The sequence below is a fragment of the Rhamphochromis longiceps genome, linkage group LG14 (assembly GCF_057381845.1).
Source record: "Rhamphochromis longiceps isolate RC_006_pf linkage group LG14, R_longiceps_female_GT1.1, whole genome shotgun sequence".
In the NCBI taxonomy this organism is placed as follows: Eukaryota; Metazoa; Chordata; class Actinopteri; order Cichliformes; family Cichlidae; genus Rhamphochromis; species Rhamphochromis longiceps.
The window spans coordinates 36014693-36040866 of NC_140570.1; the positions used below are offsets into that span (position 1 = coordinate 36014693).

At 39.0% G+C, this 26174-nt stretch overlaps 1 protein-coding gene across 4 annotated transcripts in view; it reads left to right on the forward strand.

The window, feature by feature from the left end:
* The window catches only part of caln1 (calneuron 1), a 76962-nt gene that overhangs the window by 22900 nt on the left and 27888 nt on the right, over positions 1 to 26174 (forward strand). For all 4 annotated transcript variants that reach the window (XM_085379653.1, XM_085379654.1, XM_085379652.1 and 1 more), the window contains exons 3-4: positions 3592 to 3735; positions 11190 to 11302. In XM_085379653.1, the coding sequence (XP_085235779.1) occupies positions 3592 to 3735; positions 11190 to 11302 (257 nt within the window). The remainder of the gene's footprint in view (positions 1 to 3591; positions 3736 to 11189; positions 11303 to 26174) is intronic.

Consider the following 26174-nt stretch of genomic DNA (forward strand, 5'->3'; position numbering starts at 1 on the left):
TTTTTGCAGAATAATAAGCCTTTCCTTACCAAGTACAAGCACAAACAACAAAACTTCAAGACTTTTCCTTCCCTGTGTACTCTCTGGTCCATCCGGAATATATCAGGGAAAACCATGTTAGTCTGTGGCGTTAGATCCTGGAAGAACAAACTGAGCATTTATTACAAAGATGTTATTATTACATGACTCTCAGTAATATTGGGGCTGTGAAGTTTCACAAAATTGATCATAATCTCATAATATTTGAAAACTGCTACTTACAGAAGATCAAATGATTAACTGTATGCTTTGACCTTATGTGATCTCTTAGTCATGCTGTTGCTGAGTGAGGTTAGTACTCCAGGGTGAGAGTTGCATGAGGTCATTGACCTTTGGTTGCATGTGTGAATTTACAGAAACTCCTAGAGAGTCTTCATCTTTCAAGTTTTATGCAAATCAGATGACTTCATCTGTTACCACAGGGCAGCTTGAGAGAACTTAAACTAGTTCAAAAGTTTGAATTTCAAGACATAATGAATTTTTAAATCTTTTATGACTGAAAACTAAATTTATTGAACTATTTTCATCACACAGCTGACATTTCATTCAGTGTAATTCTGAAGGTGCACTGGGACAGTTCTAATGTAATAGCCCGGATGACAGACACCATAATATCAAATAGTATCGAAACACTCCACCACAAATTCAGATGAATATGCATCCACAGAGGCAGACCTGGGTGAGTTCAGTTTTTTCTAAAGGTTTTGTGAGGGTGGTGCAAGAAATTCTTCCTGGCTCTTCTTTCACAAAGCATGCTGAGTTATAGCAGATGGCAGGAAGTCTACGGGTAATTTAGAGTTCCTTCAGCCAACCTGAAGAGAGACTCAAAGAGACACACAACAAACATTTCCAACTCCAGTGGGATAAAAGAAGCTGTTCCCACTTCTGTTTTCTACGAGCACCAGGACAGTTACCAATAGGGAAGAAACTGGTTGTGCAATTAGCGCGGAGAGTACCTGATGTATAGTTCTTGCATCCTGCAACAAACACAAAGAATCACACATACAGTCACACAGTTTTCAATAAACAACTCATCTGAGGAGGAGCTTGGGGAACTGTCCATGGTGCTGCCTGTGTTTTCCTTTACCCCAGTCACACTGGATAACACAGTACAGAATCCAATACTTAGTCATTAACACAGCACCAAACTCTAATAATAAGAATTGTTGTTGTTGTTGTTGTTGTTGTTATTATTATTATTATTATTATTATTATTATTATTATTATTATTTAAAAACGGTTAAAATTATAATTTAAAGTCAGGCAGCCTCTGAAAAATGTCTTCAGACATTTATCTAACAATGTAATGTTCATTCATTGTGTCTGCATCAATCAGTTATTTTATTCTCTCTGAAAATTGAAGTCAAACTGCACTTGAGGTATTATAAATATACCACTTAATTTTTTAATAATGTTCTTTAAACAATCCCACAATCCAAATCAGGCCTTTTGAGATTTCAGAAACAAAAAACATAATAAGAATTAGTGAAAAAAAAATGAAGGTACAAATGAATAAAATCGGTTTTCTATGTAACACAAATATACAACAATTTGTTAACATTAAAAATACTTAAATACATTAAAACAAATACCAATTTAAAAATACCCATGTAATACTGTGTTGGGGGTATGAATATAAGACCTCTCTCTAACACAGGGAGACAGGCATCTGCTCACACACACTCACACACACACACACACACACACACACACACACACACACACACACACACACACACACACACACACACACCTACACTTACAACTAATTAGAATCATAAATCAATCATTTATGCATGAGGTACACTGCAGGCAAACTAATATGTATGCCTTTGATGTGATGGGTTGTTAGCATTTGTGTGTGTGTGTGTGTGTGTGTGTGTGTGTGTGTGTGTGTGTGTGTGTGTGTGTGTCCTGGGACACATTATTTCCAGAAAAGTGTCTCGTGTTCTTGCAAACGATGATGATGTTTTACGTGCTCAGGACCAGCTGGTTGGGGAAGCAGTAGCGTGCCATTTTGAAAAAGGTCAACAGGGACAAAATCCTCTTATTTATCTACAGTTGGCACTCTTCTTTGCTTAATGGCACAATTCATTATTTACACACCATTTATCCTTTATTATTCCCAATCATTTGCGAGAAGATAAAATGCTTTTAGTGTGTTGCTTTGCAAAGCAGTTAATTGCAACACAATGTCATTTATTTAAGACTTTTTTTTTCTTTCTCATTTGTCATTAAAATATTTGCTATCATCCAACCATTTTTTGATTACTTTTATGCACTTGTGAGAATATTACAAAAACAAACACTAGCTACCATCAAATATACATTTTGTTTGCAGGGATTTGATTCTGAGTCTCGGATGTGATGTAAACTGATTGTGACTGTTTTTTGTTGTTGTTGTTGCTTCCATAGTGATTTGGTAAATGTCCTCTGCTTTTACATTTCCTGGGAAGGATTGGGTTAAACCATGGTAAATGGCCTGCATTTGTGTAGCGCTTTTCTAGTCCCTAAGGACCCCAAAGCACTTTACACAACCAGTCATCCACCCATTCACACACTGGTGATGGCAAGCTACATTGCAGCCACAGCCACCCTGGGGCGCACTGACAGAGGCGAGGCTGCTGGACACTGGCGCCACAGGGCCCTCTGACCACCACCAGTAGGCAACGGGTGAAGTGTCTTGCCCAAGGACACAACGACTGAGACTGTCCAAGCTGGGGCTCGAACTGGCAACCTTCCGATTACAAGGCGAACTCCCAACTCTTGAGCCACGATCGCCCCCATAAACCATCTACTGTGCTCTCCCGTCTCAAATTATTCAGTGCTCAACAGCGTGCTCATGCATGTCATGCAGTCATAGTGTTCTTCAGAGAAGTGACATTCCTCTTCTATTTAAAAAAAAACACCAGACGCCTGTCCGTCTCTCTCCCTTTTCTTACCATGCATCCTCTCTTATCTGTAGGCAGTATTTCAGCTTTTCTGTTCACAGCCAGAACTACATGTCTGCGTTGACCCTATTAGGGATATTAGAGCATTCTGAAGTGTGAACCTTTGGCTCAAATTGATTTCTTTTTTGTATACATTCCTCAAAAAGCGCCAATCAAAGATAATATCATATACCAGCAGGTTACAGTGGAGAAGGTGAAATCATGAAAAGCTGAGGTGACAGTGGCTGTGACAGCAGGTGGAGAAAATGAATCAATGGTCTGAATTGATCTTGTTAACTTGAGGCAGTGGTGCGAGACCAATTGCATCACACAGCCCAAAGCTAGGTCAGACAGGAAGTAAGGGAGAGGGAAGAAGATAGAGGAAGGACTGTGGATGATGATGATGATGATGATGATGAATGAGGTGAAAGTTTGACTTCATTGAATGTATTGTGAAATAAAAGTCTCAAGAAGCATATCATTGCCAAAGAAAGGAATCCCAGAAATGCGAAAGACCAAGAAAAATAACTACGCTGAATAAGTGTTTGATTCCCCAAACTGGGAGCAGGAGGGGTAAGCCCTATTTATAGATGCTGAGTCGATATCCTGTTTGTCTTGGCAGAGATCAGAGAGGCGTTTAAGGTGCTGGATCGTGATGGAAACGGGTTCATTTCCAAACAGGAGCTGGGCATGGCCATGCGGTCTCTGGGTTACATGCCCAGTGAGGTGGAGCTGGCCATTATCATGCAGAGACTAGACATGGATGGTGAGTCACATGTACACACACACACATGTAAAAATGCTCTGTGCAGTGCAGAATGGGATCTTCCCTCATGTGTTGCATAATAAAAATGTACACACCGTCAGTTTTTATTGTCTTATCAACGGGTAACTTCACAAATATCTACGGTAAACTGCAATGTTTCTCTGTTCACTCTTTAGGCTTCAGATGCACTGATTACATCTCCCACCGTCTCATGCATAAAACATTTATTCATGCCTGCATGACTTTGTACTATTCTTGTTTTCAGCTACTTGCTTTATCCTCTTGACACATTGAATTATCAAAGTGAAATTGATGCCCAAGGAGAGCAAAGTAAATGAAGAAATTTGGAGATTAATCAAAAGTATGCATGCGTGAGATGGGCATAGTTTTTGTCGGTTAGGTGGGTTTTCACAATGGTTGCCCAGCAAGTACAATTTGTATAATGTCATTGTAGTTCCTTCATAACTTGACAGTCTGGTGTGTGAAAGTACATTTAAAAAAATGCATTATAACAACAACATGTATAAGATTCTTGCAACATAAAGAAATTAGCTGAGTTTTATTTCTGCAGCACTGTCCTCACCTGAGACATTTGAACTTTTTGTCCTCAGAGAGAACACTCAGCACCAAGAAAATACAAACTTAAGCTTTCTCTTCTTTTGCACAGAGCATTTCTGCCAATACGGTCGTCTACGTTAACTGTGACTGACATTTAATAAAGGGTAGACTCTTAAAATTATATAAGACTGGGATGGGAAAATGCAATATGCAAATGTCAGATTGCTGAAAAAATATTCACATTTTTCATGTTTCTATCAGAGGCTTTGATAAGTACTTTTCAGTCTCAGAAAGAGTGGAATACTATAAATGTTCAAGGCTGAATATTAAAGTTTAAGAAGTTAGACTGCCTTTATGCTTCTGACTCATCCACCACAGAATCCCCGGAGACCCTAACTGCTGCTGTGCCTCAGGGCCGGATCTTGTTGCATCGTCTGCTGCAACCAGAAGTTGAGGTTACTTTTGTCACAGCAGCTTTTGTCACCAACGTCCAGAGCTGTTTGTTTATTTATTCCCTTTCTTGTCATTTATCTTAGTGTATTGAATCTGAGTTTGCTGTTGTTTCAAAAACCTCTTTTAATCAACTAGGTCAATTTGTTTGTATCGATAAATGTCTTTAGCAAAATACTGGGGATTTTTCTTTATTTGGGCAGTATTGAATGCTGGAGCTGGCTGAATACAGAGTCAGGATACAGTCTAATTTTGAAAATGAACATAGAATAAGGTAACTCGGATCAAAAAAGAGATGGCACTAATGCAGGAGGCCAGTAGGAGGTAGGTTGTGTTTCCAAATAGGCTTAAAACATGGAACTGTGGAGTACTGGGAGCTTAACTGGAAATGTTATGGGTATTGTCATCTGCCAACACACACATCAAATCCTGCATGAGCTAAATGACCTCAAAGAAACACACAGTGCACAAACAAATATAAGAAAAAAATTCAGCACATGTTGTTTGAAAGAAATTATTTTGCAATTCAGCAATTCTCTTCTCGTGTGTATGTCCAGCAATGTATTGATGAAGAGCGTCAAGGGGGCGCTGAATGAGGGAGAGTAAGGGTATTAGCAGATGAGTGGGAATGGATGATGGTGATTGTATCCTGGCCAGGTGGGCAGCTGTGAGGCTCTTTCACAGCCATTGATTCTTTGCCCAGCTGCCAACTCCAGCTGATCTCCAGAAGATACTGATCGGTTATGTGTTCTGCTTCTCTCTTCTGCCAAACCAATCCATGTGATAGTTGCTGAGCTCTGTTTGCCCTTCATGCAGAGGTGTGACTCCTCTTCTTTGTTCCTAATCACAGCATTGCACCAGTCTTTGTTGTTCACTCAGATTACACTTGTTCTTTGTTGTACTGATAATGGTCATGTCTTCAATCTGTCAATTCTGAATACCAACATTTGCTTTTATTCCCTCCTGTCATTTGCCTGATTTGTTATCTTTACAGTGAGCAGGATTCTGCATATTTCTTTAATAATTCATTGTTCTGTTTCCAGCTGAAATGAAATGCTTGGTTGTGACATAACACAGGAAGAAACTGTTCAAAAGCAGGTGGCTTGGGCTATGACAGACACAGAAAGTGACTCAGTGACTTTGTGCATAATGTTCAGCTGTCAGAAACTGCGGATACATCAAAATGGGAGCTGAGATGCAACTGTGGTGTTTTAGGGAAGAGTGAATTACCCTGTACTGTGGTTTGTTTGTTTTTCTTTGAGGCTTTGTGCATGTTTGGTACAGCATCGAGGAATAATTTAAACAGTAGTAATTATCAAATTGGACAATCAACATGGCTTGTTGTCATTCAGTTTGCACACGAGTTTTTATCTGGTTTATCTTCTGTAATGAAAGTAAAAAGTTTGGGTGCTACTAAAACAACTGAACTAATGCATGTGTTAATGCACGTTGTAGAAGTATTCATGCACACAGGCTTGGAATTACATAAACCGATACAACAATGTAGCAAGAAGCAAACTGAACACATTGTTTCCCAGAGGAGCTGCCTTCCTGACAGCACCACTGGGGAGAAACACCTTCTTAGAAGTGGAGGGAATAAAATGTACAACACTGGGGTAAACTATTTAATGCTCGCTGTAGTAATATGCACATAAATCAGTGGATTTTGTGTGTATTGCTAAATCCTGAGATTGTTCATAGCTCCGCTTTCTCACACTGGAGATAATTTTTTAATGCCCTTAATTTTTTTTTACTGTTTTCAATTTCTGCAGGTTCATGCTTTCTTTTGGTTTTCAGACATTAAAGCTCTATATTCTTTATAGTTTTCTTTAAGCGTGTTATTTTTGGCTTTTTCGTGTTTATGAGGTTTTTGTTGTCTGTACCTTTTTTAGTTCTTGTTGATACCTTTTGTGTTGCCATTGTGTTTCTTCAATTTTGTCTCCTTGTGTCAAGTTAGTCTTGTTTTTCTGTTCTATTTGGTTGTTGTTGGGTTTTACTTCCTTTGTCTTGTTTTCTATATTCGTTTTAGCTCTCCTCCCACCTTTTACCTCTCCCCTTGTTATCTGACATATGCACACAAATCAGGCATAACACTGTGACCACCTCCCTAATATTGTGCTGGTCACACTACACTAGACTCCTGAAGATGTGTTGTGTATCTGGCACCAAGATGCTGGCAATAGATCCTTTGAGTCCTGTAAGTTATGCGGCGGGGCTTGATCAAACTTGTTTGTCCAGTACATCCCACAGATGCATGATTGGATTGAGCCTGGGAAACTTTTGAGGCCAAGTCAACACCTGAAACTCACTTTTGTGCTCCTCAAACCATTTCTGAAGCACTTTTCCTTTGTGGCAGGGCACATCATCCTGCTGAAAGAGGCCATAGCCTTTAGGGCAGGGGTGGACAATTCCAGGCCTCGAGGGCGGGCATCCTGCAGGTTTTAGATCTCACCCTGGCTCAACACACCTGAATCAAATGATTAGTTCATTACCAGGCCTCTGGAGAACTGCAAGACATGTTGAGGAGGTAATTTAGCCATTTGAATCAGCTGTGTTGGATCAAGGACACATCTAAAACCTGCAGGACACCGGCCCTTGAGGCCTGGAGTTGCCCACCCCAACTTTAGGGAATACCGTTCCCATGAAAGGATGTACATAGCCTGCAACAATGATTAAGTAGGTGGTAAGTGTCAAAGTAACATTCATATTCAACATAAATGGCAGAAGCCAAAGTTTCCCGGCAGAACATTCCCCAAAGCAGCACACTGCCTCGGTTGGCTTGCCTTCCTCTTATAGTGCATTTTAGTAGCAGGTATTCCCCAGGTAAGTACCCGACCAGCCACATGATGTGAAAGAAAACACGATTCTTCAGACAAGGCAATCTTTTCCATTGCTCCATGGTCCAGTTCTGATCCTCACATGCCCATTGTTGGTGCTTTTGGCAGCTGACAGGGGTCAGCCTGCCTGCAGCTATGCAGTCTCATCCAAACTGTAATACATTGTGTATTCTGACACCTTCCTATCAGAACCAGCATTGACTTTTTCAACAGTCTGAACAACGGTAACTCGTCCGTTAGATCGGACCACACAGGCCAGCCTTTGCTCCCCACATGCATCAGAGAGCCTTGGTTGCCCATGACCCTGTCTCTGGTTCCCCACTGTTCTTTCATTGGGCCACTTTTGATATATGCTGACCACTGCAAACTGGGAACACTCCACAAAAACTGCAGTTTTGGAGATGCTCTGATCCATTTGTCTAACATTCACAATTTGGCCTGTGTTTAGACTCACTCAGATTGCTTGCCTTTTCCCCCCCCCTGCTTCTAAGACATGAACTCTGAGGGCAAAACATTCACATGCTTCCTAATATAACCCACCTGTTAACAAGAGCCATGATAAAGAGACATCTTTTGTTATTGTTTTAGTGGTCACAATGTTATGCCTGATCTGTGTATATATTATCTCCTATTGTCCTTTGTCATGTCATCCCTCTTTGCGGTTTGTTTCCTTGCCCTGTGTGTTATGATTTTTGTACATTTTGGATTCCCTGCTCTGTGAATTGGATTACCTGTGAGTGATCAGCATTAAAGGTGGATTTTGCGTTTATTTTCTGTCTGCCAAGTTCTGCATTTGGGTCCACGATCTGCCTTCCATGCAGCAAATCCTTAAGAGTCACTTTAACTCACTTTTTAGTTGATGGGTTTCTGAGGAGCTGTCAAAAGAGAGCAGAAAGTTTTAAAAATGTTACATTTTTGGCATGACAGACAAATTGAGCAAACACAGAGAGGCAAAGATTTCAGTGACAAATTAATTTAAACCACATTTCTCAAAGATATCAGTCAAAAAAGAAAAGTTACCACCTATGTTCAGTAGTTTAGGCGTACTAGTTAAAAGTAGTAGGGGGAGGATTTTGGATTATTCCATAAGGTTTAATGTTTGTAGGTGTTATGGTTTGTGTGTTTAACAGTGTCTGTCCTACTTGGACCTCAAATAAAATTGACACAATCGTACGGGCATCTCAGGGCATCTCACATGGCCCCAAATGCCTTCAACAGCTAATTAACAGCTGACACAACCATTTAATGCAAGTTATTCCCCAGCTTACATTCTCCTTTTTCCTTTTTTATCACATTCTTTTACTATTTACAGCATTAAAAAGAAAATAACCTTCTAAAAAAAGAAAATAAAGGAAAACTTTTCTTTTAATTCTTTAAGCCCATCAGTTCGTTCCAGTAAATGCAGACTGTCACTCCTGGGAAAGCAGGTGGCTGAGTGGAGTGCTATTTTAGTCATTACTTCAGAGCTACTTTAGAATTATTCATTCTGAAGCGGTTTCCTTCATGCCCCCATGCTTTGTGAGGAGCTTCTTCATATTCCCTAGAGCAGAAAATATCCTAGGATTGCCGCAAACAGGTATTTAACTCGCTGATCATTCGTTCATTCATTTATTTTTTTCTGCCCACTTGATTTCCACTCTGGACCTCCAGGGGGGCTGCAGCCTCTGCAGTGCAGAGTGCACCTTGTGTGGGAGGTGCATGTTACAATATGGCATATGGAGTATTATGATTCATCTTTGGTATTGGTGGTGGTGTCTTTTTTCCTGAGATGCTTTAGTCTTACCTAATATAAAAACAATAGTGGCGCTTTAAACAACTTCCCATAACATGTGTGTATACTAGTCTGTTCTAAATGTATGCATGATTGTTTTTCATCCTGTCTTACCTTGAACCCTTTCACCCAGTCCACCTTCACCTCTACTGTCATCCATCCATCTTCCAAGCTTGACATCCTCGAATCCTGATGTTGCTTCATCTGGCCTGTAGCCCTGCATTTGCCCTGCTGAATGTGTATGGGCAGAAGTCAATGACATGTTACTGTGCCAAGCATCCTCCAGAGTGGGTGTCGCTATTGAAGGGAGTGGTAGGGGCAGATAGAGGTGTCCTGCATCAGTAACTTTCCACTGACAAGGCCCGATACTCATCTGCACATAAAGCAGGAGCAGGTGGGAAGAAGAGAGAAGAGCAATTAGTTTACAACAGTGACAGAGAAACACAGGACACAAAAAAGAAAAGAAAGACAAACTAGGTTTTGAAAGACCAAAGATGACAAAGAATTCAACGTGTTTTGTTGTTCAAAATCAACTTTCTCTTTATTTAGGTTTTATGTCATGCCTTTGTTCAATAGGACTGAATTCAGAGTGTGTCTGTGAGCAAATTTATTTGAAATCCGGAGACTGCAATTCTCTATGGGCTTTGGTGATTTTGTTTCCAACTCATCTCATTTTTCACAATTCCCATAACCTATAATGTGCAGCAACTATTGTCAGTGTAGGTTTGGGTCATTTAAACACTGAAACTATGAAACCGGGCAAACGCTACAGAGGGAAGATAATGAAACCCTGCTGGGGGTTTCATTATATAAGACAAAAAAGGCTATACATTTAAGGGCATTCAGCTGGATCAATATAAAACTCTGATCTGTTTGTTTGAATTGTTCCCGTCTTCAAAGTTTTGATGCTTTGTTCTGGCAGTAGCTGTAACAACTATCAGCAGGCATCTGAGATCAGTGCTGCTGGAATTGATGTTCACGGCAGGACTCCATGTTTTGAGTGATGAAGTAGCTGCAAACTTTGATCTGCTCCACAGTCTGCATTATAGATCTAGTCAGAACTCAGTTTTTTTTCTTATGTCTCATCTCAATAGTAAATGTCATATTGAACTGTGTTATTTGAAGCATGCTGGCTCAAATAATATAGGGCGAAGACAGTGCAGCATCCAGAATTCTGTTTATGGTGGAACAACACTTTCTCCCACACATTGTAGAAACCTTTTGAATCTCCAGAGGCCTCAAGACTGTCTATACATTCACTTTTTCCAAGAGGCCAGTCAAACTGGCCACATTCTTAATAATGCATAAATTAACTTTGTATTTAAACTGTAAAAACTGCACCCTCCACATGCTTTTTAATGAAAAGGAAGTTGCTGCATAGATCAAAATTTATTTTTTCTACCAGGCTGTAAATATGTGTATTTGTCCTTGATGTAAATATGTAAAAATTATTTATGTTTCTGTTCTGTGTCTTGTGTACTGTTAGTTTGTATATGTGTCTTCTTGCTGCTGTTACACCCAAATTTCCCCTTGTGGGACAATTAAAGGATTATTCTATTCTATTCTATTCTATTCTATTCTATTCTACTATATCTGCCACAAGTGGCCATTAGAGGAACTGCACTTGATTTTTCAGCTCCACAGGTTCCTGCTTACTAATAACTGCTTTCCTTTGTGCATCTGCAGCTCACAGAAGAAAAATAAATCACATTATAGGATAGAAAACAACTAACGATGATGGATTTTATTATTGGGAAAATTTTTAGATGTTTGTTAGATGACAAATGCCATGAGTGCTTCGTCATTGATCAACAATCTGTCCTCTCTTTCACCATCAGGGGACGGGCAGGTTGATTTTGAGGAGTTCATGACGATTCTTGGTCCCAAGCTCCTCTCATCTGAAACAAGAGAAGGCTTTCTGGGCAGCACAATCGATACCATCTTCTGGCAGGTAAATCTTGATTCTTTTTTACCTTTATTCTCTGTCACACATCTGTTTTGTTACCACTTCTGAGTCATGAAATGAACTGGATGTGATGATGAGACAGATGCTATATGTCTGAGCTGAAATATAAATGCAGCATCATTCTTCTACATCTTTGTTTTAACTGAAAACCAAGGAGCAGGATTTTTAAATCTGTTTACAAAAAAAAAGCTGCATGTTGGTCCAGGAATGCTGTCCTCAGTCTACTGTTCTCAGCCTCCTGTTATGTTGCGGGTCAGATTGACCCAGAACAGAAGAGATGTCACATGTCATCTGCATCACTAAAGGAAATGAAAAAAATCAAAATTATACAAGAAAATTGTAAAATAATCAATGCCAGGGTTTCTCACACTTTTGGATGAGTAAACATGCACGGGTCAAATTGACCCAGGAACATAATTGGTGTTCCTGGAAACCAACATAACAGGAGGGTTAAAAAGTGTGGTCGAGTTTGTCTGGTTTCCTCTAGATCTCTCACATTACATTACATGATTGGTTACTGCATCATTACGGCGCAAATGATGACCAACTGAAAAGGTACATTTTAATTTTAGTATTAAAGAATTAAAAAATAACAAAACACCAATGCCAAATTAACCTAATTACACTAATTAACTGTACTATGAAAGCAAAATAGAGCTCATATATATTCTACATCTTTAATGAAGCTGTGCAGAGTTTTAATTATTTTTGTTCTTACGCAATCAACTCTGTGAATATATTTTAGATTTTATGTTCCCGAAAAAGAATATTTGTGTTAAAGTGACGACATCCTGGAGCAGCTAAAGTGTGACGTGTCTTCTGTGCACTAATGGATTCTGCAGTGAAATACAGTCTTCTGAATTTAACTCCATTTCCAGATTTTTTCAATCCTTTTTTGAAGGGCAGTGCAAATATATATCCATCCATCCATCCATTCGCTTCCGCTTATCCTTTTCAGGGTCGCGGGGGGCGCTGGAGCCTATCCCAGCTGTCATAGGGCGAGAGGCGGGGTACACCCTGGACAGGTCGCCAGTCTGTCGCAGGGCTGCAAATATATATATATATTATATATACTGATCTCCGTTGAGTTGTACTGTGACCGACTCACAGCATAAAGGGGTTTCAGAATCTGAGAACAGTAGTAAAAAATGTCTGAGTAAAATAGTTTTGCTTTGAGTGAGCTAGAGTGTTTAACACACACAGACACACAATAGAATGGAGGACAGAGCCTGAATGGGCATGTAGACAAATCTGGTATGTGTGAGAGAAAGAGCAGAGCATTTGGCACTGATAGTAACACTTGGCAAGCCTGCCCCCCTGATGTAATCATCAGCTTGACCCAGGCTTTTTCTCAGGGGAATGAGCTTGTGGTTTACACCGTGAGGACACAAGTCTTTAGAGGTATGAGTGCAGGACGGCAAATGTACTGCCAGCCACATTTGGCCGATGCAGTGACCTTGGCTTGAAAAGAAGAGCGGTTGGCTTGAAACAGTGTGTTTCTTTTTTTTTTTTCAACCACTCAAGTAAAACTGGTTGTGGTTTACGGTTTGTTACTCCTGCACTAATAAACCCACATTTCAAGTCAAGACGAATGCCCAGACGCAGAAATCAAACACCTCATCAAATGTGTGGAGCACATTCAGAGGGAAAATGCACTGCAGACCATCTTTTATCATAATTATTTCTTCACTCACCTCACAGATGATTACTTGCTTGAGACATTACAATTTTGTGCCTAGTTTATTTTATTGTTAATAGTGTATAACTGAGCCTTATTCAAAGAATTTGCTTCAGTGTTCCTCTTTGAATACATAAGTGTTTTTTTCCTAATTATTAGAATATTGGAGTAGATGTTGAATTTTTTACCTTGCATCCTAGTACCAGGGTGTTAAAAGTGATTTTTATGAAATATCTCAATAAATCTTGCATCCACTCTGCAGACAGTAACATGCAGTGTTTTGTGTTTGGTGGGACAATTGAAAAATGAAAATGATCTTAGCAATGCAAGTATGCATGGAGAAAAATAACACTATCGGCTCAAAAGCCTTCCCATCAGTTCAGCAGACGCTGAATAAACCATCAGCTGAGACAACTCATGCTGCTGGCTCATTATGTCCCACTCATTAAGATTCAGAATCAGCACTTCAAATCAACAGCTCTTACATGCTTAGACAAATGCAATTCCTTTGTGGTCGTAAACAACAGGATAAAAAAATATATCACATTCATTTAAAAAAAAAGAAAGAGAGAGAGAGAGAGACAGGGAGACAGTAGAAATGTTTTTTTTCCTTCTTGCTGACAATGATGCTTAATGCATTATAGTTTTACTCGCTGAAGATGCACAATTCAGTGCCATTAACAGGAAAGAAACATAATGACTATGTGAAATGTGAAAGATGTGGTAGAGATGAACCAAGAGCACATTATGAGTGTTTGTTGGTTTTTACTGCAGTAAAAATAGGCTGTTGAAGAAAATAACATCTGTTGTTTCAGCCCAACCATATTTCAATAGAAGTTGTTGGAGACAAAACAAATGCTAAGGAGAGTTGGTGTCAGATATAAACTGTAATCTTTAGTTCCAAATTAATGCTAGCTGTGATTTGCATCGGGCGTAATGTGCAAATTGTCAGAGAATGCAAAGTTTTTAGCCATAATAAGCTTTTTAGTCGAATTCCATCCATATTTTTTACCTAACTAGAATTGCAGGATGTTGGAGTCAGTCCTAGCTGGGCGACGAGCAGGGTACAGCCTGAACATGTGTAATACAAAGACGCTGACAGCTGTTCACACCAACAGCTAATTTAGAATCAACCTAATATGTTTTCAGACACGTGAGAACATGCAAACTCTACACAGCGGACCAAGAGGTACAAACCCATGGTATAAAATGACATTGCTAACCATTTCATTATGGTGCCAAGGTAAAGACCTTAAAATATTATGCAGCACAACCCAGTCTGGCAGAACCAGACTGAGGGAAGATGGTTAAGGTCTACAAAAACTAGAATGATAGGGAAGTCAAGAGAGGAGAGCAAAGACTAAAAAAATAAGTAATAATAAAACAAATAAATGATATAGTAAGTCAGTCAGCTAATATGTAATTTTTATTTTCCCCATAATGGTAACTTAGAGAAACTGGCACAAGTATAGTTCAGGAAACAACAAAGTAAATATAATACTCCACTACATTAGGAAACGGTATACTGTATGTGCAAAGTTGGGCTTCAATAATGACATTCATAATTCTCATCATGACGTAAAACATTTTAAATTTTCAGTAGCTTTTAAAACCGTTGAATATATAACAGTTAAGAATAATTTCAATGATATAGACTCACAGCTGCAGATTTGTCAGTTTTATATCCATGAGGCAGATTCCCCAAAGCTCTGTTGAATGGAAATCTGTAGAGGTTATCTAAGTACATGGAGCTCATGCAGAAGAAACCAGTAGGGGGTGATTCGAGCTTTGTGACATGGTCCGCTAGTTTGCTAGAAGCAGTGATCAGATTGGTACACTGTGGTCACAAAGGGATAGTTAGGTTTCACCATTTAAACGATGCTCACATGGTACCAAGGGGCCTAAAGTGCCAAGAAAATACCCCCCACACCAGTAGACCATCAACAGGATGAACCGCTAATAATAGACAGGATGGAGCCATGCATTCATGTTGTTCATACTCAATTCTGAGGCTATCCTCTTAATGTTGCAGAATAGCTCGAGACCCATCAGACCAGAGACCGTTCAAGCCCATCTGCTTGAGGGTTCAACATGTTGTGTGTTCAGAGACATACCGTGGTTGTAATAAATGGTTATTTGAGTTGCTGTTGCCTTCCTATCATCTCAAAGCATTTTCACCCAGAGAACTGCCACTGTCTGGATAATTCCTTTACCTCATTCACTATAAACTCTGCACATGGTTGTGCAGGAAAATGCCAACAGATCAGGAGCTTCTGAAATAATCAGACCAGCCTGTCTGTCAACAACAAGGATGTTATGCTTACCTTTCTTACCATTCTGATGTTCCGTTTTACATACTTGCACTGACCATGTCTACATGCCTAAATGAACTGAGTTGCTATCCTGTGATTGGCTCCTTAGACATTTGCAGAGAGTTAAGAGCCGTTGAAGAGAGGTACATAACAAAGGGGCTGGTGAGTGTAAGTTCAGGTATAACAGTGATGTCTGCAACTGAATAGAAATCTTTAAAATCTTTAGAATATAGTATGTAGTCCCATGGACTGGACCTGAGGAGTCAAGAAATTTGTTCTGCCTTTACAACCAAGTAAAGCAGTCTCTGGCTGTATAGTATATGCTTACTATATGTTTCCCAGAACCTTTCCCAGACATGCTTTATATAACTTTTTATAATTATGCTTATAATTATTAGAATTAACATCCTTCAAATCTTGAACTTTACATTGATTTGGCACATCTTAATAATTTGCTTTGATGGAAGCAATATATTCAATAATCGTGACAAGGAAACAACGTGCACAATACTGATAATATTTTCGCTGTAGGCATTTTGTGCAACACTTAACAAAATTCAGTTTTCAAAGCATTTTACGGAGTACACTTTCCTTCTTTGCCAGCATTTGTTTTCTGTGCTCGTCCATCAGAGCAGAGCGGGATTCGTTCAGCAGGAGTGTGACACAAGCACACCCTGCACTCAAATGAACCTTATATTTTGTTGTGGTTCAGTCCTTTTGAACCCTGAGAGTAGCTCTGTTCTTGACTTGGAAGAGAGATTTTTTCATTCCAGCGATATCAAGCAAAGTGTCACATCCTCACCAGCTGGGGTGATGGGATAATGATTCACTCGCTGTCACACACTCACTTTCCTACTCACCCGTATCTGCTCCTGAACAGTTTGTTAATGTATCTAATTATCCCATTGGATAATTATGAGCTTGTATTTTAACAACTGCAAACATTAAAGTTGTTTTTTTAAGTCAGCAGCAGCAGCCTGATTAACAAGACAAACGAATAGTAAACAAAACAATGAACATTCGAAAAATCGTTTTTCAATGCCTGCTTGATTGAGATCAACATTATTTTAAATTTTCATTTTTCATGTGCAAGCACTTAATTCCTTCAACTGAAAATTACTGAAGATGTATGGAATACTTGTTATATAAGATCAAAGCTCCTCTGCACTTTAATTGCAGGTCAGTGTACCTTGCATTGTGCTAATTAATCCCTGAGTAGGATGGTGACTCACCAGTGAGAATAGTAGAAATGGAGATCATATAAGTTGTGAAGATAATGAGTCAGAGGTCAGATCTGGTCAAACGCAGTGTGTTTCCTCTTTGTGCACTTGAGATTTATCAGTTTTTAATTAGTGAACTTCAAGGTAATAGTGTGTACCTTTTCAAGGATCATAAAGGTACAATAAAACTTACTTATTTGCACCATTTCTCAATATTAACTATACCCATATGTTTTGAAATTTATATTCTGTTAATCAAAAATAAAAAAAATAATTTAATAAATTTCATTCAATAGACCATAGATTCTCTATCAGTCTTGTATGTCAGTGGCACGGAGTTACACTCTTTCCTAACAGCAAGAAGGTCTTTTTACTTTTGGGGTTTTCTTCAGGTGTTCTGGTTTCCTTTCAATTCAGTTCATAATTGTAACTTGGTGTACATGTTGATATGAATTGGATAAAGCTTTAGAGCAAGAGATTTTGGAACATGTACAAAATACATGAATTAGTGTTTTTGTGTGCATTTTATTTAAAGGTACTGTTGCATTAGCGTATAAAATTGTAAAGTTTGGTTTCTGTAAGTTGCAAACCACAAGGGTAAAAAAAAAGCAGACCTGTGAAGGGTTCATCAGTTGGCCTCTAGAGCATACGCCCAAATGGCGAGTAAAACTTTATTTTCTTAGCCTACGTGCAACAAAATAACACCCTGCACTGGTACTAAATCCAAGGAAGCTTATGATAATGTTTGCAGTTTTTCAAGCCATGTAAGCAGTTCTTGTTCGGGAAAACTTGGCAGACACTTTCATGGTCCCAGACCTGACAGCATTAAAAAATAAAAAAATAAATAACAGTTTAGTTTGTCTAACGCTTTGGTACTGCTGAATAAGCTGTTTGTGAACAGCAGCAACAAACATTATATTCAGGTTCCAACATTTTACACTTGGTCAACAATCACACCAACCATAATAGACAGTCCCGTGTGTGTGTGTGTGTGTGTGTGTGTGTGTGTGTGTGTGTGTTTAAACAGCTTTGAGGACCAAAAACTGGCATTCCACTGTACTTGTGGGGACCAACTATCACTTGTGGGGACAAAGTTGTTTTAGTTTTCCTCATTTTTGCACATTTTTCACGCATAAAGTTAAATAAACTGAACATGAGGAAGATGATCAGGGATTTTAAGTTGTTTTTTCTTCACTGTGACACTCTAGAATGTATTTTTACATTTTTACAAAAATCAAAGGACCACTGTCAAAAAATAAAAACTATACCAATAGCCTTTCTCAGAAGTAAAACTGGCAGCCAGGAGAAATGAGTGACCAGGTTTCCTGTACCTCTTTGACAGGACACCAGGGGTTTTCTTATTTTAGAGCTATTTACCCTATAATTACCCCATGTGCTGCACACCCACTTTAAATAAGAAAAAAAATACACCAACAAAGTTTGGCTGTTATTGTTTAGCCTTCTGGCATGTAATTTGTTTCTTTCTTTCATTTATGATGATTTCTTTATTTTTTCTTAAAGGTAATAAGATAATGTTTTTTTCCTTATCACGTTGATTTATTATGGGCTGTTTCCTTTAAGCTTAGAGACAAAGTCATTTAGTCCAGTCAAGAAACCGAAGTATCTCCAGTGTTGTTCTTGTTATTTGGTTGATGCTAACTGACCGTGTCTTAAAGTCATATTTGTATACAATGTAACTCCACAGAACCGACTTGTAGTGCCTAATGTGAATACAAGTGTTAATGTAATCAGTGTTATTTCAATAGAATAGATCTTTATAAGTTTTATTTGTCGATCTTTTTTCTACTTTTAAAGACAAAGAGACAATACACATAAAAACTAGTTTTATGTGGTAATGCTAAATATAGCAGACCCTGATTTGGGTCTTTTTTTGTTTATTTTAAACCAATATGTGTCAGAGTGCCTCTGGGTGCTTTAACCCTGTGATAAAATATTACATCCCGCAAAAATGTCAGCTAATCTTCCCTGAAAGTTATTTTTGATGGAGAGACTTTAGTGTTGGTTTCTCTGAGGTGTAGCATGGTTTGGAGAGCAAATGTCAGGAGGAAGCAGTGCACAGCAGAGAGGTGTGAGGAGCAGTCAGTCTAACGAACAGGTATTCACCTCCAGGTCATGAGGACTCCTCAAATGAACTGAAGCGTGAGAGGACTTTGCTTTTTTTTTTTAGGCTGCATGTTGATCAGAAAACAAACCGCAGCCTGGACTGTAAAGTGTTGTTTACATGTTAGAACTGTTGGGCAAAAAATTTGTACCTGGTGATTTTGTAGACCTTAACTAAAAATTACTTTTAAACTACCACAAGTTAACAACTGTAAGTTGCTATGCACTGCTGTTCCTTCTTTCTAGATATGAGTGAGTTTGAAAGAGCAGTTAAAAGGATGCTGGGTTCTGAAACATAATCTGTTTCTCAATAGTGCAAAAGCTGTTCCTCTTTCTCAGCAATATATGCCTCTGGCATTTTGTTACACGTGACCAAATAATCGTTTATTATTAAAATGCAAAAGGTTACAGTTGGCACGTTCCATAACACATTATCAGAAGTGCTTTTTAATGTAAGTCTACCAGTCATGTTAAAGTCATGGTGAAGAATCCAACTCCGGACATTTAGACATGTGGCCTGTCTGGCTTGTAAATGGAGATTTTTGCCTTAAATCAGATCCATTAATCATCTTTTTTTTCTCCCCTTGGCGCCAGGGCACAATCTTGGATTTATAATGACTTTAGAAAATCATCTGTGATGAATAATATGCATGTCACAATGATTTTTCTTGAGACATTTTAGATTAGGTTAATATTTGTGTTGGCCCCTGCAGAGTTACCCTGGAAGTGAAAGTCTGCCATGAGCGCTGTAATTGTTTCTGTGCTATGGTTGTCTCTGTGGTGTATGTAAAGATCATATGCAATATCATATAATAGGCTTATTCCAAATGGGATGTCCAGGTCAATTTCATTTATCAGTTGGGATGGTCAAATTCTTATTACAAACTTTTATTGCATCGAATACAGTGGCTTGCACTTTTCAGTTATTTATTTGTGAAAAATGTTTGGAATCATGTATGATTTTCGTTCCACTTCTCTCGTGTGCACCACTTTGTGTTGGTCTTTCACGTGGAATTCCAATAAAATTGATTCATGTTCGTGGCTGTAATGTGACAAAATGTGGAAAAGTTCAAGGGGGCCGAATACTTTTGCAAGTCACTGTATTCCTATCATATATTAAAAATATATTTTTAACAGCATTAGTGGTTTTATGTTTTTTATTCAGTTCCCCTTTGTTTTGTTTTTCCATCTAGCTTTTGCAATAAAAGAAAATGGTTGCAGTTTTCAGCAAAGTGGCATCATAATTTAATCAAAATCTTGTTTTTGAGACTGGCTAAATCTGCTGGTGCTCTAATCTGCCTGCTTTACTTTCTGATAATGCTCTGCATCTGCTAAATGGGTCCGTTATGGACCAATGGGCTTGTTGAATGTTTCAACAAGCCCATTTGCTGCTGATTAGTTAGTAAAAATAATATCCAAAAACATCCGAGCCTTTGAAAGATTTCTGCAGGTACCCACCAAAAGGGAATGGTTTGTAGGAATGTTTTTGAGGCTTTTCTCCTGCCTCAGATTGTTGTGTAAGTGTTCTGTCAGATAGTGCTAACAACACAACAACCACTCACAGCAAAGCATCCGTCCACATGACATTTCTTTTCTGTTATTTATCTGGTCATACACTGCTTACACATGTCTGTGGTTTTGTTGTTGAAGTTGAATGTTTAACATAAACCTCTGCTGTACTTGACTTTAGCTTGACTTCCTGTGCCCATGCAGGTAGAGCCTTCAATAATATCCATGCCTTAGTAATACAGCAGGCTTGAACTGATTCAGGATCAGCGTTTGAATTTGCCAATTAGATACATTTGATAAATGTCCTCAAAAAAAAAAAAAAAAAAAAAAAAGATAAATGTCCTCAATCATTTTCTTTTTTCTTTCTCATTCATTGCAATGATTAGTTATAATTCCAAGTTTCTCAGATTGCCTTGCTAAATTACTGAAATTTAAATAAGATGTCTGCTGATGAAGAACTGCTGACTGTCAGATGTCCTGCTCCAGGCAGGTAGTATGAGAAGAGCCAGCACTTCTCTAACAAGCAGCTGCTGGGTGCTTGATAGATTCAAGGCCAACGTGCAGGATGTAAACAAACTCTAAGGGCGTTCACTCACCGGCTGGGAAGGCTGAGACGAGCGAAAAATCACTTTCCCTCGCCAGGCATGGCCTTGAATGGCAATGAAGGTGGCACAGAGACACAGCGTTACAGACAGCTAATCAACACCCACACGTGTGCACACGCATGCACATGTTCTCCGTTTCGTTCCATATGCCTAATCATCCTCCTTCCAGCAGTCTGATCTACTCTAATGTGATCCTCCTCACATTGAAGCACAGAGGTTGGGGGGTGAATTATAGAGGATTATCAAAGTGAAAATGACTCAATTTGTCTCATGCATCAAGAAGGGCATTACTTTTGATCCCTGGCCAGAATCTTTTCCTTGAGGCCGTCAGTGCCTTTGCGAGACAGAAATGTATTTTCACGATGACCTCCACCTGAGTTTTCAATGCTGACTTTGAATGAGAGCAAGCAGTAATCTCTTCATGCTTAAAAAAGAAGCCAGTGTTGTAGTACCAAAAACTGTAGTTCTTCAAGTCAAACCCTTCAGTGTTACCAAGAACAACTTCAGCCATAAAAATGGCATCTTTAGAGCCTAAATGGTTTTATCTCCATGTGAAATTTCCCTCTTTGTGGCCATTTTTATTCTTTTGAGCCTTAAAGCTTTGGGCGTGGCCATTGTGATTGACAGGTACACCATTACAGGTTGCTGTAGCCAATCACAGTGGCTCCACTTCCTGAATAATAATAGTAAAATAATAATAATAACTTCATTCAAATAGTCAAAGGAGCTTGCAAAGAAAAGCGTCTGGACTTCTTTAAGTTGCTTGAAGACGTTTCACCTCTCATCCGAGAAGCTTCTTCAGATCTAAGGTCAAATGGTGGAGAGTCCCAGATTTAAACCTAGTGGGAGTATCCCCCCACAGAGGGACAAAAGGACCCCCTGATGATCCTCTAATCGCCTGAGCCAAGGTGTGAAACTGGGTGTGGGTCCCAATCAGCCAGAGTTTCGGGTGAGCTCATTGTGAAACCTGGCCCCACCTTATCATGCGATTTCCTGAGGTCAGATGGCCCAGGATGTGAGTGGGCGTTAAGGCGTCTGGGGAGGGATCTCAAAACTGGATTATAGATGGCAGACAGTTGGTGTCGTAAACCACCGCCTCTGTTCAAAGATGGTCGCTCACAGTGGACATAGATGGCTTCTTTCATAGAATTAGTGCTTCACAGTTTGAATAATTCAATTTCAATTCAATTCAATTTAATTTAAACAGCGCCAAATCACAACAACAGTCGCCTCAAGGCGCTTTATATTGTAAGGTAGACCCTACAATAATAGATACAGAGAAAACCCAACAATCATATGAGCCTCTATGAGCAAGCACTTTGGCAACAGTGGGGAAGAAAAACGCCCTTTTAACAGGAAGAAACCTCCAGCAGAACCAGGCTCAGTGAGGGGCGGGGCCATCTGCCACGACTGGTTGGGGAGAGAGACAGAAGATGGGAGAAAAGACACGCTGTGGAAGCGAGCCAGAAATTAATAACAGGTATAAAAGTATACAAGTAATAAAAGCTACACATTAAAGATAAGTGTATGCAACAAACATATACACACACATAATCAACCACATGGCCTCACATTCATTCCAAAATACACATACACACAACTGAACTGAACCTTTCAACTGTCTTTGGGCTGTCGGTGCCTTTTAGAGTGTTTTTTAATTACCTGATAATTTGCTGACTTCTTTTTTGGGCTGTAAGCTACACATCAGTGTTCCAATTTTGGTTTGTGTTATTTTAGTCTGCTACTTGGCACTTATTAGCAGGTATTAGTGTCTGTGTGATCCAGTTATACGGTCTTTGGATGCCGCTTATTAACCAAGTGTTAATAAGTTAGCACTCCATCTTCATTTCTAAAATTGTCACATCCGTCTCCTAAGGACAACAGAATGCATCATGTCAGAGGGGCTGCTTCCATCTGTAGTTGGCACATTGGTTTTATTGTTTGTTGGCTGTTTTCATTTTTCTTTTTACGTAATCTTTGGGAACGCTGACACTTTTCTCGAGACACCTCACCTCATGTTGCTATTGATTATAAAGTGGCAGGTTGCAGTAGGATTATGACTTTATTTATTGGTTAACAGAAATATATAACATAGAATACGCTGTATCAGTACGACCATTAATAGTAGTAAAACTTTAAAGCCTTAAACTTACTGTATCTACATCCATGCTGTTCGTGATGAACACTATATTGCTACTGTACTGTTGAGTCAGGCTGATAACTTTTCTTCTCTTAGCTCTGAAACAAGAAAGCTGCTGTTTGAAGTTTTGCTGCTCGTGGAAAAGCAGCAGCAAGCACCCTCAGGCCTCCTGCTTCAACTCTTAATTTGATTCCTGCCTCTGCCTGCTCCCTTCATCATTTGGAGCCTCGTGTTTTTTTTTTTTTTTTGTTCCTTTTCCTTCATCCTAACTCACGCTCCTTATGTTCCATGTAGCTTTAATTGCGTGTGAGTCAGCTTAGCTCCTTCAGTGATTCACTTCATTACAGCTCTTTCTCATCCACGATGCAGCTCTGAGAAGTGTCAGCACCACATCACTGTATTTTCTGCACAATTGCTTGACTTAAAATATGCACAAAATTGCATGTGCGCACACACACACACACACACACACACACACACACACACACACACACACACACACACACACACACTGTGGAGGAGCATTTGTGTTATTGAGTGTCCAGAATTTTAATGATGTGTCTGCCAATCAGAATAAATTTCTTTGACTACATTACACTGACACTGATTTACTTGAGGCGATCTTATTCATTTTTATCTACCAAGCAATCACAGCGTATAGCCCTATTTAGATATATATGGAGAAAATCATTTGTCAGCTAAATGTAATCAAAAAGACATAGGTCTGTTTCCCACTATTCATCATTTCACAGCGCTGTACTTTTATCCTCCGAGCTGCACTTCAAAGTCCCATCAGGCCTGCAGACAGAAAGGATGAAGAGTGAATATGGATGTATAGGACTTCAAAAGATTTGCACCCCATTCACAAAACCTTCTTTATTTATTTATTTACACAAAATAGTCAGAGTTCAGGCGTTTTTACTAGCCAAACTCACAATACTGCATGAATTAACATTTCCCCTTGACTTTTAAGTACAGGCTTGGTGATGCAGTCCTTGACATACTGAAAAAGAACACCTTATGTGACATTTCTTTGAAGATGATTTTAATTTCTGCAACACAAATAAGCAGGTGGGTAGACAGATCTCTCAGCTTTCCCCTGCATCTACAATGACGTTGAATGTTTTCTTTGGGGAATTATTACATTGGTGCTTCTCCAACTTTTTCCATGTTACAGACTAAAAAAACAAAATAATTTTTTGTGACAATCTGCAAAATTTTCATTTTGCAGTACCTTATAAACTGTATAAACTGAACTTAAATTGAAGGTTTCGATGGAAGTTAGAGTTGCCTATGTTGCACTAGCCGATATAAGAAAACTTCTCTGTTTGGATCGAGCTTTAATTAGATTTTTCTACCACTTTAAGATGAGAAATACAATATATAACCAGTCGTCCTTTAGCAGGGGTCCTGCTACACCGTGGGTTTAATTAAACCATGTTTTAATCTGTACTATCAGCTATTGAACTGCAATTCAATGCCAACACCTCCAAGTAAAATTGTGCTTACGATTTATTTGGTTGTTTACATTTCTTCCTCATCTTTGTGTGTCTCTCGCTGTACTTCATTCTCATATCTTTTATCTCTCTTCCCTGCTGTCTCCTCTGTTGTTCATTCTTCTGCAGTAAAAGGTAATGAATTACATGAGGCACACCACATAGATCCACTGAAAGCCAATAATGAGGGCAGTGACCCTCAGGCTGCTCCTGTAGTCTGCTCCAGTACAGGGGTTAATGGGAGTAATCTCACCTTGATTAATCATACTAACAGTAATTGGCTATTGGTAGCTTTCTAAGTGGCCTTAGGCATTTTCCCTTCTTCCCGTATTTTCCTCAAACTGTCTGTGAAATAAACTGTCTAAAGTCTGCTGTCCTGATCCAAGTATCATGCCAGGATTTGCAGACTTTAAGTGCCTAATATGAACATTTATCTGCAACTGTTCAATCAGATATTACTGCTTGTATATGAAAAAGCTGTAAAAATTCTTAGGATGAGTTTTTTTGTTTTTGTTTTTTAATCTACCGTGTGTTGGTCGTGGGGCTATAATGAAATGTGCACTGGAGCGTAGAGGTTACAGACCTCAAGACAGAAGTAACTCTTTTTGTGGCCCATAAGAGTCTCACTGCAAGTCATTTTCGTCAGTTTCATCATGTGGCCAATGTTTATGTAAATTCAAAACACTACATGACTGGTTCCAGAAATGAGCTACAATTCATTTTCCCGCCTGTTGTTACCCTCGTGGCACGTGTTATGTTTTATTTTGCTCAATTAATCTTCTGGCCTTTGACGGCTTGGTGACGCAGCGGTAATGGAGACATAAATTTCTCCTGAAGGCTTTGGGCCTTTTAACGGAAACAGATAGGCTGCAGAGATCGATAAAGACGCTGAGCATTCATTTTAACAGGGAAGAGAATGTGTGCATGTTAGACCTGGGTGTTGAGCAGAGGAGGGCATAAATAATTGACTAAACTGAATTGCCTTACAGGTTGCATACTTAGTGTTAGTGAAGATTTCTATTTTCTTTACTTTACACTTCCAAACTGCACCATCCCACACTGCAACAAGTGTACCTGTGTGTAGTCACAATGTCGATTGTTGAAGGGTCTCTTAATAAGGAGCAGGGTAGAAATACACCAACCAGCTTTTGGATGCCGTCACTTTTCTCCAGTGGAACTCACAAATAACATCTGCAGTAATTTATATACTGCTGTCAGACTGATGTTTTAAGATCAGGGGCTGAACTTGCTTGAAAACACAGCTAGTTATTTACAGTGTCAGTCAGACAATAAATCCAACATTTACGAAATGCTTCCACTTCTAATCCTCCTTTTCTTCTTTTTGGTTTCCTCATCATTAGCATTTATATTAATAAATTGAAGTGCTAATCAAAAACGTCTATAAAGTCATATGATTTAGTCTTCACTGAAATAATTACACAGAAATCACACTTGTAAGTTTGTGGAGTTTCATCTGTATTTAACATAAAACAGATGTGCACCATCACAAGTTTTGGTTGTTAAGGATGTAACTGTGCAGACTCCGTAGTGGAGGAGTCTGTTTCCATTTAATACTAGTTGGATCAGCAGTCTTTCTTTGCTTTTTCTTCTTCTCCCTCTATCTCACTTCCCTTACCTTTGATTTTGTTGTCACTCTACGGCTCTTGTTTGTTCTTTCTTTATCACTCCCGGTCATCCCGATTACACCGAATCGCTCCTCATTTAACAAGAGAACTGCCTTTTTCTCACACTCTGACCTTTATTAGTTTCAGTCTT